Genomic DNA, 15,475 nt, shown 5'->3' with positions numbered 1-15,475 from the left:
CAAAACTAATCATAACGATTAAAATCAGCTTCTCTGCGAGAGGGAGGCAATAGGCAAGTTGGAGGCAGGAGGAGTGAGGGTGTTGTAAATGCAGAAAAAAAAAGATTTCTTTATTTGATTTTATAAAAACATAAACTCAACAAAGACTGAGGCACTGCCGCTGTGATCTCTTCCTTTGCTGGGAGTTTTATTCTGCAGATTGGTTTAGACTGGGGCAGAGACATGAGCTAATTGTATCCTGATCTTTGCCTTGAGGGGTTTCGGAGCCCTGGAGCAAGTATTCTCTGTATTTTGTTCTGTCTACCTTAGCCAAGCTATTGCATTTCTCACTGGTGTAGGAAGAGAAGCAGATCGTGGGCCAAATCGGAGGGAAAAGGTGCATAAAAAGCTACTTTATGCCGCTCTATGTTTCAGGTAAGCGGAGATTTATTTGGTTTGCTATTATTTCCGAGGCTGGGTGGACTGGGACATTGAGGCGCAGCAGCTTTTACGCATGTGCCAAGCGATTCGAGCGGTACAGTTCTTTAAAAAATATTTAACCACTTCCTGGCTATTGTTCCTCGGTTACTGTACAAATGTATTCGCGTGGCTATCGTATGAGAAGCTTTGGTGCATCTGGTGTAAACGAACAGCGGATTAGACTGCGATCTTGTCGAGCAAACACTCCACTTGTCCACCGTGTGAATTCGCTCCTGGCGCGTTTCGAGCTCCGAACACATCGCCGTCTCCGTGTCGCTGGGGCTCCACAACTTGCTCCTAACTTACTCAAACCTGCCTCCGTCGTGTCCATGAAGTGTTTTCTGAAGCCAGTTTTTGTCGCGAAACAGTTCTATTTCCTGGCTGCCCCAGATCTTCTAATGAAAGACGCCATTGTGGAGTAATTTTGCCGCAGGCGTTTTTTTCTTATTCTGTAAGACAGGATGTACCTTTTACACACGTCAATGCAGAATCTGTGAATCATCCTTTAATACAAGCCGTAACCGTGTTAAGAGAATCATATTTATGTAAACGGAGACAAAAATAGGAGCGAATTTTGTCCTCTCCTCTCTTGGCTCTCTGACCGCGCCGTGCGTAATCAACTCCAAGGTCCGACTGCGAATCGGCAAATATAGTTTGCTAAGTAATAATCCTGACCTAGTTCACCCATGGGAGCATGTATTGTGTGAATCAACATCTGCTGATGTTCATAAAGTTTGTACTGTGATATTATATTTTACATCCTACACAAAAAATAGGTTCAGTCACTCAAATCTTTCCCACTGTACTGCAGGCAGACTTTAAACAACATTTATTAAATGTAACATCATAAACAAACCCCTCTGACGTTTAGGTCACCTGCAGTGAAAGCCAGTTTCACCAGTTTCAGAGGGCGCATGAATAAACAGAATAAGATTGAGATGTTGGGTTGTCAGGTCTGATCACTTGATGGCGCTGTAATGACAAAACCCCACTGCTTTACTGTATACAGCATCTGTACATCTGTTTCCCACTAAGATTACACTTAAACACACTGATCCGGCAGAAGATAAATATTTAAAAAGAAAGTCCACATTTCAGTTTGAAGTTAGAGGTGCTTTACCTGCTCAACAGAACCCCTCGGAGAGAAATACTGTTGTTGTATTTTATATTAAGGCTCTGCCACTCCTTTGCCCTGGGACAGTTTGCCACTGAACATGCACCACTGTCTCCAACAGCCTGCGGCAACCGAGCCCTGATCACACTTCCTTATCTGTGATGTCACGCTGACGACTGCTACAGTAACTAACTAACAAACTAACAAAGAATGATGTTGAGTGAGACAAGTAGCTGTGCTGGTGATAAAACTCAGGGAATGTGTTTTTTGGAGTTGCTGCTTGGATGTCACATCTGAAACTGTGTATCAGCTCAGATTGCCTTTTTAGTTACTGTTACCAGAGTGGCTCGAGTTCTGAAACACAGATTGGATGACCATGATCCAGAGGCCTTATTTCCCTTTATTTGCTACCTTTACTTTCCAGGTTAAAAAAAAAGTAGCTTATCCAGAAAATCAAATTTCTCATAGCTCCGGAGCAGGTCAGCAAGGTCTCTTTGCTCTGGTAACTTTTTTTTACCGCAAGGCAGCCTCTTCATCCTTTCACTAAACACCAAAGTAGTTCTCACACTGAACTCACTTCTTTATTTGTCGCCACAAACTTACACACATACTGCTGTTGCTGAGAAACATGGTATTTGCGTGTAGTTGTGATTTGTGAGGTTTTATATCTCTGTTCTCATCTAAATACCTGCTTTGATGTCACTGTCTGACGTTTTATTAAAATGTTGCCTGGGCGCTTTGCCTTACAATGCCTAATGACCACTTAAAAAAATCCAGTGACACACACCTGACCAGACAACCATATCCTGTTTACCCCGAGCGTTCTGTTACCGCCTCACTACCTGTTATTTTGTTGCCTTTGCAGCCGGCAGTGACTGAAGTGAACCCAAAGTCTGTAGTTGTCTGTGTGTGGACATTTGAAACAAATGGCCACAGGCAACGAAGCAGAGACAACCCATCCAGATTATGTAAATACCAGTCTGCCTGCCTCAAACTGAATGTTAATGCTCTGATCTGAAATGCTAATTGTGTCTTGTGCGATATGTCGAAACACTGAAGAGCTGCATTGTGGGATGGAAAATGAGTTTGTTGCTGATGTTGATCCCAACAGGCCCTTTGATTATTGCAATGGCAGACAGGCACTTGTTTCCTGAAGTTTCAGGAGCATTTGTGGGTAATATACCCCGCGTTGGCTTTTTTTAAAAGATGCAAACGGAGCTATACGGTGTGTGTTTGCTCCTTGAGATGTAAAGAAGATGATGATTTTGCATAAACGGCTTGAAAGACTTGAGGCCAGTGATGGAAAAAAACAACAGGGGTAACTGGAGCAGCCCAAATACTCCGGGCTTTTGATGCACTGTGCCTGTTTTAGATTTGTTTGTGCATACTGTGGTGCAACAAAATGACACAAGCTGGGTAAACGAGCAAATTCCCCAAACACATGCGTTGCGACTTGTTTCAGAAAGGCTGGAAAGTTTGGGAACACGTCTACAAACACGGGAGACTTTTGTAGCACTGTGCCAAATTCAAAATGGCAACAGGTACTGTAGGAAGAGTGCAGGTGTGGAGGATCTTGAGTGCGCATCTTGAAGCTGATGGCTGATTCGTGAGTGTCACTGATTGGCCGGGCATCACATGCTGAGTGATGGATTGTGAGGATGTGGTGACCTTTGAACTGTCCTTGAGACTTAGGTGTAAAAAGCCGGAAATGTGACATGGATGTTGGTCAAAGAACAGGTCCGAAACATGTGTATCTTTACTTCCAACAACTCAGAGTGATTTTGTGATATAAGAGCTCATTCCCACAACCCGCTACCCCCCCTTCGCCACCCACCCACCCAACCACCCGTTCTCTTTCACTCTCTCTTCTCTCTCCCCTGCAATTTTCCATAATGCCTTACAGATTTTACACTCAATCCACCTTTGCGATGACAAGGCTTTGAGGAAATCCAATTCCACCAAGCTGTTTTCAGAACTTACTCTCCACAGGCACACACTCGCTCTCACACTCCCTCACTCTCTCACACACACACACACACACACACCACCATCTCCACAAATTAGTCAGGGAACAAATTACCTGCATTCTGAGTGTGATCCCACGCACTTTGCCGGCTGCCTTACACAGGTCCCCTTTTGAAGAGCAGCCATGTGATTTCTCTCTCTTTTGCCCTGCAGGCCCCTTTGCCTTCTGCGAGGGATTCTGGAGTTGAATTTTAAAACTATGTATGGCTGCTGCCTGCGCTTATCAGCGCGTGCACAAGCGGCATGCAAATCAGACCAGGATCACACACCGCATTGGAGGCCTACACTCAAAGGCAAGCTTAATTGCTAATTGGGTATCTAGGTGTGAAACTCACACTGCCAATGAGAAGCAGGAATGTGGATGTTTTAAGGCCAGTGGTTGAACTAATTAATTTTAATCTGAATGTTATTAAAATTTGTGGATTCCCTGCATTTTCTATGAAGAAAAAAAACAGCCCAGGAGAGTGCTGTGGCAGTACTTTTAACAGCAATTGGACATGTTGTGGTGTGGTTTTTGTACTCCGTGATCATTAGCGTGGTGGTTTTGCAATGCTGATGTGGTCAGCGGAGGTGGTGTTTACACACTGCAGTCATCACACAGTAACTCTGATGTTTGTGAGGCGGGCGGCCAATGAGAGGCTGATCAAAAAGATGCTTCAAGTGTCTTCTGTGAGGGACAGACTGCTGTATTTGGAGGGATGTTGTGGTGCTTGTGCACATGAGGTCACACAAATGATAAATGCACAGATAATAAAAAGATTATATTAACAATGTTGCTGAAAATGCAGTGACTGGCTGCTTTTGTGTGATTGGAAAGACCAGGATCAGTCAGGTGCTTGTGAGTGATGTGTGTTTGTGGGTGGAGGGAGCTATATAGGGGCTTTATGTCCAGGTGGTTGAGTGGGTTGGTCATCACTTGAGTTTTTTTCCCTGAACTTTGGACTTTGTTGTGTTGAAGGAGGGTTTGACCCGCAGACACACACAAAAAAGCTGAACAATGGGCAGCAGCATCAGGAGGAGGGTGACCGCGCGCAGAAACACTGCTCCAAAAGGGGGCAAAGGCCAGCTGTGGCAGGTCCAGATGTGCGCCTTGACCCTACACGCACACCCAGACGGTGTTTTGCCTTTTTCCCCCTGTGCAAGATTTGTTTTATTGTGAAAATGCGACGCAGATACCTGCCACTGAAACAGCGACAGCCCAAAAGAGCCGCGGGCGCTACAATGCTAATGTTGTCGGGGGCTTTGACTTCTCCCAGCCATTGCAAAGAAGCTGCTCCGTGTGACAGCCACGGCGCCGCTCTTCCCCCGGTGTGCTCGCTATCCCGCTTTTCACGCCTCTCCACATTTGGCAGGTGCGTTGGAAAAAAGCCGACCGCGTCCTATCTGCTCACCTCGACGTCTGCGCTGTAATGGACGAGACGGACATCATGGACTTAACGCATCAGAAAGCGAGAAAGCGACCGCGTCCAATCAGTTCTGTGGATGAGTCCGTGCACGCTTCCCTCAAACGGCTGCCGATCCGAGCGGCGGAGTGCAGGGAGCCCTCACTGATGTTCGCAGTCAGAGGAGAGCCGGTTCCCGCAGCATCTCTCAAGCAAAATGACCATTCGGTGACTTCCTCTCCAAACACAGTGATGCCGGCGCAGGTAAACATGCAAAGTCCGATAATGTGTGGGGTTAAATAAAAGAGACTGGGGTCGGACTGTCACTTTCACTGCTGCAGGAGCAAAGTGACACACACTTAGGTTTTCTTGAACGCAGCGTGTGAATAGATGTCCTTAAACGAGTGCGCACTATTGTCACGTTATTTGAATATCACGCACGCACTGTTTCCTCTGTTTCCTGTTTTAATTTACTCTTAAACCAGTTTTAATCATATCCAGAAAATGCTTGTATTATCTCATTCTGTAATAATCCGCAGTAATTGAGGCGTCACAGGCACTACACTGGGCTATTTTCTTCCATCTGCACTCGGGGTCTGAAACTTTTGGGGGGTGAACTGAAGTAATTTCCTTCTGAGAGCTTAACACAAATTGTCTCCTTAATGGTGTTTGTAGGTTAACAGGCGACAATTTCTCCAAATCCTATTACAGTGTTCAAATCGAGAGTCATTATTGCTCATTTTCCAAGACTATGAGATTGATGCTCCAAATTAATTTGGTTTTGGAGATTATGGCCCACAGGAGTGGATGCTTGTGGATTGTGGCAACATTCAGGTCAAGGTCAGGCTGCTCTAACTTGCAGAGACGAAAATCTTCTCTTTCATTCCCTGACTGTGGAGTGTGTCATGTTGTACCGAAATATTGTTGTGTTTAATTATTTTTTTTTACAAATTTAAATGAGCTAAATCTTAATTTTCCAGCCGCCCGTGGTTGTAATCGTGCATTTTTTATATGATGTGCAGAAGAAAAAACATCTTCCTTTGTAATATTTTCCTCCTTGTGTTGTGTCCTACAGGATAATCGCTCCAGCATGTCCAGGCCCATGATCACACGGTCACCAGTGTCTCCCTTGAGCAACCAGGGCATCCCAACACCTGCACAGCTCACCAAGTCCAACGCCCCTGTGCACATTGATGTGGGCGGACACATGTACACCAGCAGTCTGGCCACCTTAACAAAATTCCCAGAATCCCGGTGAGTCTGCTCCACCACGCTTCTGCATTTCAAGCGTGTGATGGAGGTTTTGGGTGTAGTATTTTGCTCGAAAAACAAGGGACGAGATTGCGGAAGTTTCTTTTCCAGCCAGATTTATCAGCGTCAGAATGTCATCCTGTTTAATGTTTAATGTCATCCCGTGACATTAAACAGTCAAATGTCACATCCCGTCAAATCACAGAAACATCTCGCGGATGCACTTGATGGGAGTATAAATGTTTACTCCTTCTATCCTTCTATCCCCTCCAAAAAAAATCTGCAGCATCAGTTGGATTTATCAGATAGTATCGCACAATGTCTCCCTGTGTAAGTAAAGCCCACAGTTATTTTGGGCGATAAACAATTTGTAAGAGTGCAGAATGCAGTGCACAGACAAAAGCAACTTGGTTATTCTGACAGATGTCACAGCAGCAGTAAAGGGCCAAAGGGCATGGGGCCATCTGGAGGCTGGGAGGCCGCACTGTCGCTGCGAGCTCAGGCCCGAGGGTGACTGGCACCCTGCCTCGGGCAACCAACTACCAGCTGGCCCTGACCTTTTCAAGACCACCTCTGTTTTTAATCTCTTTCTTTCTTTCCTTCTTCCCTGATGCGTGTATCGAGCTCAGTAATGTGTGCATGTCAGTGCGAAGGTGTGAAAAACATTTCAGAGCTTGAGAAAATGAGTGAGTCACATCCCTTTGCACATGCTCTTGCTTCACTGTATAATTTTTTTCCTCTCTCCCTCTCCTTTCTCCTCCTTGTCTCCCACCATTCAAGGTGCAAGGAACATGAGCTCAAGAGTAGTATATTGATTGTGCATATTATTAGTTCAGAACTCATGTTTCGAGCTTTTGCGTGCAAAAGTCAAGGAATGTAAGATTGGAAATGTTGACATGTTGTCCCCCTCCCTCCCTCCTTCCCTTCTTCCCTCCCTTTCTGCCTCACCCCCCACCCCTCCCTTCTCTCTGGGTAGAATTGGTCGTCTCTTTGATGGCACAGAGCCTATAGTCCTGGACAGCCTGAAGCAGCACTACTTCATTGACAGGGATGGACACATGTTCCGCTACATCCTCAACTTCCTCAGGACGTCCAAGCTCCTCATCCCAGACGACTTCAAAGTGAGTGGATGTCCATCCTAGAAACTGTAAAGTCCCATCAGCCAGTCAGCAGTCCTACAACTTAGCACACACAATGAATGCTAAGGCCGTGGAATGCCTTTGGTCGCTGGTCCTCCTTGAATCGCTTAAAACGGTTCCCATGCTGGAGACAGAGTATCAGGGCAAACAAAGCTCAAGCATAATGCATTTACTCATCACGAGACGCAATTTGGTCCCCTCCAGCTCTCCATGGCCAAAGATTCTCTTGAGATATGTAAGGAAAACAATAAGCTTGCATCAAGACAAATAAATAAATGCTCTGGCGCCCACGACCACATTGCATGTGCTCGATTTCATCAGCGCTCTGTGTTCTCAAGCCAAGTGTCCATCCAGGGTGAGTCTCACTGTATGTGACACATTAGCATTCCTTTTTTTTTACTCTTATGTGTCATTTAGTCAGTAATTACTTAACTTGCCCTGGGAGAAAACAAATAACCACATTATCTGATGGACTGTCCACAGTGTGACTCAATCAGCGGAAAGTATGTCAGCTAAAATAAGCAAAGACAAAAGACAGGCTCAAGTTCAAGCTAAGGCCACATTCACATTGAGTAGATTTTGAGAGGAGCATGAGAAAACTCGAACGTGGTGAGATTTAGGCCCTGCAGTCCTGCGGGTAAAGGATCTGCTCCTCTACCCCACACAACCCTGTGTTACATGTCGCACTGTATCTCCTCCACACTGGAGCTTTTGTAATTTTTGCTGAATGGTGTCTTCGCTCGGGTTTATTGCTCGTTCATGTAGAACAGTGGTTTTCAAGTTTCTTTTTTGGTTTGGATCCACATTAGAAAGAAAATCACAACCGTAAACTGATTAGCTTAGTCTGTTTTTCGGTTGTTTTGCTCTCGAGTACAAGCGAGATATACTGTGTGCTGCATTTATTCTACCAACTTCCTCCAGTTGAGTTTAGTCTACCTTAAAATACAGGGGAAGTATCTCTGTACAGTATACATCAAATGCTTTCTGCATGATAGCTTGAGGGAGTTTATGAGCTTTATGTAACAAAAATAAAACAAACAGGAGAGATTATAGACTGTTGGGATATTAAGTATCCGTAAATAAAACATTCATACCACAATTCCTATGTTGGAAAGGTTTTTGCTAATCATGATCTTTGCAGTGTTGACCTTGTGACCCAGCATGAGTCACAAACTGTTCGCACTCTGATTTTGTACTACACTATGCAACATTTTAACTGCCTGTAAATCTTTAAACTCGTCGTTTTTGTGTGATAGATATATCCCGTAATTCACTGTATTAACATTTGCTCCTTAAAGTGTCAGGTTTAACAAAAGTAACTGGATGAATGTTAAACAGCAAGACTTGTTACTTAAAGGGTAACTTGGGTATTTTTCAACCTGGACCCCATTTTCTCATGTTTTTGTGTTTAAGTAACTAATGGGAACGACAGCTTGGACATGTTTGTCCTGTATTGAGTGACAGCTCTGCAGTCAGCAGCCGCAAAACAGGCTATAACGTAACCACTAGGGGCATTTGTGCACCTTCAATTTCCATCCACTAAAAGTGCTACTTTTTGCCACTGACAGGCTCAGATTATTATTCTAAGTGTCTGGCAACATTCTGGAAATGATCCCTACAAAGATAGACCTTTTTTTTTAAAGAGTAAGATCCTTTTTGTTTAAGTAGAAACAGCCCTGAAATTGCCATCGCCAAACCCACCAGACTCCATTTAAAAAAACAGTAATTTTAGCGTGTGCATAGCGAGCATGTTTTGACATCTAACTGGATGAGTTAAGGGTTTATTCGACCAAACCAGAGTTGGAAAGTGTTGGAACAGTGAAGACATGAATTAAGATGGCTTTTGAGGGTTTTATTTTGTTTTCTGTCAACCTTGAATGAGGTGTGTTGTATGGTGATAAAATTACTGTTTATCTAAATGGAGTCTGGTGGGTTTGGTGAGAGCAATTTCTGGGTACTTTCTAGTTAAACAAAAGAATCTTACTCTTTAGCAACAAGGTCTATCTCTGTAGGGATCCTTTCCGTAATGTTGTCAGACACTTAGAATGATAATCTGAGCCTGTCAGTGGTAAAAGAAAAGCGTTAATTGCCCATTAATGTTATATTGCAGCTTGTTTTGCTGCATCCAGGTGCAAAGATCTTGCTCAGTACTGGGCTGATCTCAAAAACTTTCATTCCCATGAGTCACTTAGATATAAAAACATTATAAAATAGGGTCCACAGTTACCCTTTAACCTGGTACAATCAGAGCTAACATAAACAGAACTGCCATATCAAACAGCACATGCAAGATAATATACATAATATCCTTTGCCCCGTCTCCTACAGGACTACAGTCTGCTGTATGAGGAGGCGCGATACTTCCAGTTGCAGCCCATGCTTGCTGAGCTGGAGCGCTGGCGCCAGGACCAAGAGCTAGGCCGGGTGTCGCGTCCCTGCGAGTGCTTGGTGGTGCGTGTTGCACCTGACCTGGGCGAGAGGATTACGCTCAGCGGCGACAAGGCCCTGATTGAAGACGTGTTTCCGGAAATTGGCGATGTCATGTGCAACTCTGTCAATGCTGGCTGGAACCATGACTCCACGCATGTCATCCGCTTCCCACTCAATGGGTACTGCCACCTCAACTCTGTCCAGGTAATGGGAACTGTGGGCTGCTGTGGGTGTGTTGTCTCTTATCCTGAGAGTTTTATTCAGCATGCCTCTATAAGTATACACACTCAAATGTTAGATAAAGTATGTTTCTCTATATTTTTTGCATTCAGTCGTATGCCCAAGGAGTTGGCTGAGGTGATGATCTGTTCATTCAGCTTTTTTTTCATCTGCTGTTATACTGTAGACTTTTGGAATTTTACTGATGTCTGATTGCAAATTCTTATCTTTTTTAATCTAATCGAGTCACAAGAACAGCCTCGCGGAAAAATGAGCCCTTTGATGAGTTCATCAAAGCATCAATTTAGCAAGCCATCATTACGCAACTCTACCACCATCTTTACTTTTCTGGGATCTGACCGGAATAATGATTTCGACTTTGGCTCTGGAGTTGGTAGATGGTCAGCTTTAATATTATGCATCCCTTTGCAACACTCATAATATAGTCCCTACATTGCACCCATTGCTCCTCTGTGTTCCATGTGGATGAAAAGCATTTACAGTTAAGTCCGTAAGACATTTTGACTGTTTTAAAGTTTCCCTCTGAAGTTGGGATCAGTGCCAACCTGCAGAAAAAGGATAGTAAATGGATTAATGGTGGATTTCAACCCATTAAGAGAAGGAATAGTCGACACATTGAATCATGTTGGAAATTCACATGAATGTGCAAACTTGGGGGGGAACTGGCAGACAGAAAGAGGAAGTGGGCAATTCAGAATGCAGTGAAACACTTAAGCAGACATAAGATGATTCCCCAGAGTGTCTTAGGCGATTGTTGGATTGATGCTCAATTTAAAATAAAATAAAGCCAAGCAGCTACACATTTTGGTCTGTAGTGTCCAAGAAACAAATAAGTAGAACACAGCTTTAGTACAGTTTCTTACCAAATAGTAATTCTGCAAACCCACAAGACTTTTTTTGTTGTTCAAAGACGTACTTTGACATCTTTAAGGTGTTGGGAGAGTTCAAGGGGAGCAAAACTATGACTTGAAACTTAATTATCCAAAGATACAGTGGTGCTGGGGAGGCCATGACCCCCTAATGCGATTGCTGGCCCCCTCATTGCCACCCTGGCAAAAATAATTGGAGGGAAACATTACTGTTTTAAAGGAAATGACCACTTTAGAATGAAAATGACAGTACATACAAGAAGTCCAGTGTAGTTTTTTAATCCACAAAACTCGTTCGGGGTATCGGAGGATAACAGCTAGCCAGATTTTTCCATACACTTTAAGTGCATGGAACCCACGTCCAAAATCATTTTGAAAATGTAATAAAACTCCACTAATGCATTTCAAAAACGTCAGAACGGCTCGTCCGTCGTAATCCAAGTGTCCTGAAGCAGCTGCATGCAGCACTGACTTGAAAAGACGTAATTTACTCCATTTTTATAGCATAATTTCTCATCGTGGTCAGTTAGCCTGCAGGCGTGCTGTGTTTACATGGCAACTCGCGCGAGACTCGAGAATGTTCAGAGATGTTCTTGTTCTTGGCTAGATGTTATCCTCCGATACCCTGAACGAGTTTTGTGGAGTAAGTACTGTCTGTATTTTCAGTCTAAAGTGGTCATTTCCTTTAAGAGGCTGTGGCGCAATTATTTTTTAGGTGTCAAGGTAGTGGTATCAGGTGAACCTAGACAAACTAAGGCATCCATTGGTACCAACTTTGTCTGTATAACTTGTTGGGAAGGGGGCTAAAAAATGCTCCAAAATTGGGTCAAATTTTGGCCAGGGAACAAATAGCATGGTTTTCAAAGTAGGTTCTATGGGTAACCACGAGTAAGCCCTAAACTTGAGAAGGCCTTTTCACAATAAATGTTCCGTATAGTCAATGAACTCCTTCAAACTAAAGCTGTATATTTTAAGGGAAAGGACAACCAGCCTATTTGATAAACAATGAGTTGTAGAGATAACACATTACCACAGGAGTTCTGTGCAACTCAAAATGTTAACTGTACCGACATTAGTCTTTGCACATGAGATAATAACATTAACTTTAAAGAAACCAAGGTATATCAGTATGCGATTCCTTTACTCTTACATTGGCAAAGTTTTCAACAACTTCAACAGAGTAATAGAATTCCTGAAAGTCAGTTATAGTTTTTGGTATTGGTGTGCCGCCCCTAGATTTTCAGTGGCCCCTCTTGGCCAACGTTATAAAAATTTCCTGGGGGCGCCACTGCAAAGATGTCCTTTTATATACTGTATAGAAAGATTTGTGATCCATTCTGAAGCATAATAAGTTATAGGTAAAACCATATTGTAAGAGTAAAACAAGACTTTAAAAAGAAAACTTCTACACACTGAAAAATGTGTTAAAATCCTCTTTTATATTCAGCATGTATTTGGCAATATTGTATTTCCCTGATTATATATTGATATTCCACTAATTCATTGATGGCAAAATCCTCAGATACGCATCAATAAAGGATGGAGGAGAGGCATATTTGAAAAGATTTCACAATGATTTGGACTGTGTCTCCATCTGAGGAAGTCAAATCTCCATCTCCCTCCCAAAAAACACACAAACAAACCCGTCTCTGAAGTGTGTGAGTCGTGGAGAGCAAGCAAGAGAGTGAGCATGCTCCCTGGCAGGTTGTCCCCAGGCAGGGCCCATAATCCTGTTTGGTTATTAAAGCACGCCGGCGGTGGATGCTGTATCTGCGGCTAATGGAGGCAGGGCGGGGGTTTTGAGAGAAGGAAGGGGGGCAGAGAGAGCTGCCAGCAGTAGGGGGACCTTTGTAGTTTTGGCGGAGGCTTGGGCCTGGGGGCTGGGGGAGAAATGGGGAGAGGGGGTTTTGCTGAGCAGCCTGCACTGAGCCAAGTGGCAGAGAGAAAGCCTCACAGCTCCCTGGGGCCTCTTCGATGGAATGTGATCCTACAGCCCCCCTGGACACGGTCTGTAGATGTCTGCAAGGCTGCGTGATCAGGAACAGCTACACACACATGCAGGCAAACACACATGTACACCAGAAAACAATGAAAATGAGGCATGAGGCAAAACGAGAGGCTCTTGGTTTTGTGAAAGTCTTGTGAAAGTCTCATCCAAATTCCCGTCACAGGCCGTATGTTGCAGCTTACTCCCAGAGCTGTTTCCAATGCCAGACCTAGCACTAACTCAGCAGCATGTAACTAGAAGAGTTTCAGACGATGATGCGCTTTCAGGTTTTGCAGCAGTAAACAAAAGGTTAAAGGTCACATTAATGTTTTAGCATCATAACTCATGGGGACTGGTAGACCTCCAGGAATGATTTATCAGGCATCTTGACCAGATTGGCACTGACTGTGAAAGATATACTGTATGAGTGAGCATTGCCTGCTGGTAAAGAATGCTAATGATGGTTTCCCCTCTGTGACTGATGTCCTGTTTTGCCACTGACATCTTCCTCCTTCTATCCCGTTCCACCCCTTCCAGGTTCTAGAGCGCCTCCAACAACGCGGCTTCGAGATCGCCGGCTCCTGCGGCGGAGGCGTGGACTCATCCCAATTCAGCGAGTACGTCCTGAGGAGGGAACTGAGGAGGACGAGTCAGCGAGGATCCAATTCAAACAGGATAAAGCAGGAGCAGCTGGACTAGAAACCTCCCGAGCAGCAGGAGGTGCTAGACTTTTCTGTGGCAGCCAAACGCTCGATGCTGCAGAGCTCTGTGGACTCTGTTTTTCTTCGTTTCCTTGTTGATGTTTTTGTTTTCTTAAACTTGAGAACCATCTAGAGAATAAAAATGAGGTGCAACAGGAGATTTTTTTGCCATAAGAAGATACAAGACATTTGATAAGTTTGAGATTGCAAGGACATTTGTGAATGTCTAGCCCCTGTAAAACAATTAAAAAAGGATTTATATACGCTGGATCCCCAAGCAAAGTTTGTTTTAAAACTTGGAGCCTACATTAGGTTGAATATGATTTCTACTATACCCATATAAATTAAAAACAAATATAGCTCATGTAGTATGTTGCATAGCTTGTCACCAGTGATTTGATTTTGACGTCTCACTGGCAAATTGGCACAGTCTGTTTTTAGTCCCTTGCTGTAAAAAGGTCACTAATGTGTTGCTTACAGTACAGAATGTCTCAGTTGTCATAAACAGTTAGTTTCAACAAAGCATCTTTTTTCACATGATGTTGAATATTGTGATACCAATGAAGTGTTTTTTACTTTAATGGAAGTTATTTTATTGGATTATGCCATGACATATAGTTGACATTATTAGTCTCATCAAAATTAAGCATCAAAGGCCATCCTATATGCAGCAGTACAGAAAATAATTTAGTAAATTATTATGTCACATTTGCTTCATCAGGGAGTATGAACGACTAACCCCTGTGTGCTACCTTGGGAATTATTTAATTGGATCATAATATTCCTCCGAGTCATGACCTGTAAATTTTTTCATTGTATATGTGTTTGTGTTTTTTACATTGAATCTTTTTAAAGCAAATTTGTTGCCTCAGACATGACTGAACAGATTAAGGCTTATTGTACTACCCACTCCAAGATCACTTTTACTTGTAGCACATATTGATATGAAGTTGGATATAAAGTATTTCTAAGATGACTGACCCACCTACGCTCCCTAGATTTGAGTAAAGAGGAATGTAGCAAAACAAATGTGAAATAAATCTCAACTAAAGTTGTCATGGTGTCTGTTCGCTGTTTTTACATCGCTGTAGGGACTGGCTTCACACGTCTGCACAGCTAAATGGTAATTCCTTAAATTTGAATTTACTGCATCTATCCTACCTCTTAAGATTCTCTCCAGCATCCTGTGTGTGTTCAGTGGCAAACAAGAATCTTTTACATTATGTAGTGTTTTAGCTCTCTACAACCAGAGAGGTGAAGCTAACTTTGCCAAGGCAATATTGTACCTTGGAGGATTTATGCTGGTGCATCAGTGACTACATGGGGCATTCTTTACTTAGTTATATTGAATGGAGCCGACTTCTCCACGCAAGTCCTGTCAGTTGTGCTTCCACATATCCCTGCAGGGCCAAAATCCAAAGTGAAATCCCACACGGAGCCCTGTCGTCTTGTCTTCATCCCTTTTGGCAGAATCTCCACTTTCTTTGGCTATCTACGGTTTATGCTATATGTGTCCCCTTCAAGGCCTCTTTGCCCTAGATTCCCTTTTGACTGACTGTTATTCTCATAGGCTAGAGGTGCAACTGTGAGTGGTACACAGCAATGCTTTGCTTTCAATCATAAAATCAAATTATTCATGGAGCAGGCATCAAACACATCAACGCTCTGCTAAAACTATTACAGTTACCAGACTTAAGATAAAAGTTCAACTCAGCATTCAAGTGTTAGAGGCGATATATATAACTGACGGATCGATTAAAAAAAAAATTGAAACACAATTCTAATATTCAATCTGTATGACATCGTCAGCCATTTCTTCAGACTTTCAGCAAATTCTCAGCAGCCTGTTGATCATTTCAAATGAGGAAAATACAACCC

The 15,475-nt window shown here is 43.3% G+C and overlaps 1 protein-coding gene across 2 annotated transcripts; it reads left to right on the top strand.

Annotated features, from left to right (window-relative positions):
• kctd1 (potassium channel tetramerization domain containing 1) lies at nucleotides 1-14,632 on the top strand. 2 transcript variants are annotated; one of them, XM_049597908.1, is made up of 6 exons: nucleotides 487-514; nucleotides 4,951-5,244; nucleotides 6,056-6,234; nucleotides 7,208-7,352; nucleotides 9,699-10,004; nucleotides 13,434-14,632. In XM_049597908.1, exons 1-6 carry the CDS (start codon nucleotides 494-496, stop codon nucleotides 13,593-13,595), a joined length of 1,107 nt encoding a protein of 368 aa, XP_049453865.1. In that variant the 5' UTR covers nucleotides 487-493; the 3' UTR covers nucleotides 13,596-14,632. The 2 variants fall into 2 exon arrangements, with proteins under 2 accessions (XP_049453866.1, XP_049453865.1); XM_049597909.1 differs by lacking the exons at nucleotides 487-514; nucleotides 4,951-5,244 and adding an exon at nucleotides 1-414.
• Nucleotides 14,633-15,475: the final 843 nt, after the last annotated feature.

Source organism: Epinephelus fuscoguttatus, linkage group LG15, assembly GCF_011397635.1.
Source record: "Epinephelus fuscoguttatus linkage group LG15, E.fuscoguttatus.final_Chr_v1".
NCBI lineage: Eukaryota > Metazoa > Chordata > Actinopteri > Perciformes > Serranidae > Epinephelus > Epinephelus fuscoguttatus.
The sequence above is the reverse complement of the archived record's forward strand: the minus strand, read 5'-3'. Positions and strand labels throughout refer to the sequence as shown.

What these genes read in the sequence shown, in the direction of transcription:
- kctd1 (XM_049597908.1), top strand. Translation starts at nt 494, where the DNA reads ATGTGCCAAGCGATTCGAGCG. An exon ending in ACAAAATTCCCAGAATCCCG is followed by an intron (nt 6,235 to 7,207) that starts GTGAGTCTGCTC and finishes CTCTCTGGGTAG; the next exon opens with AATTGGTCGTCTCTTTGATG. An exon ending in GCCACCTCAACTCTGTCCAG is followed by an intron (nt 10,005 to 13,433) that starts GTAATGGGAACT and finishes CACCCCTTCCAG; the next exon opens with GTTCTAGAGCGCCTCCAACA.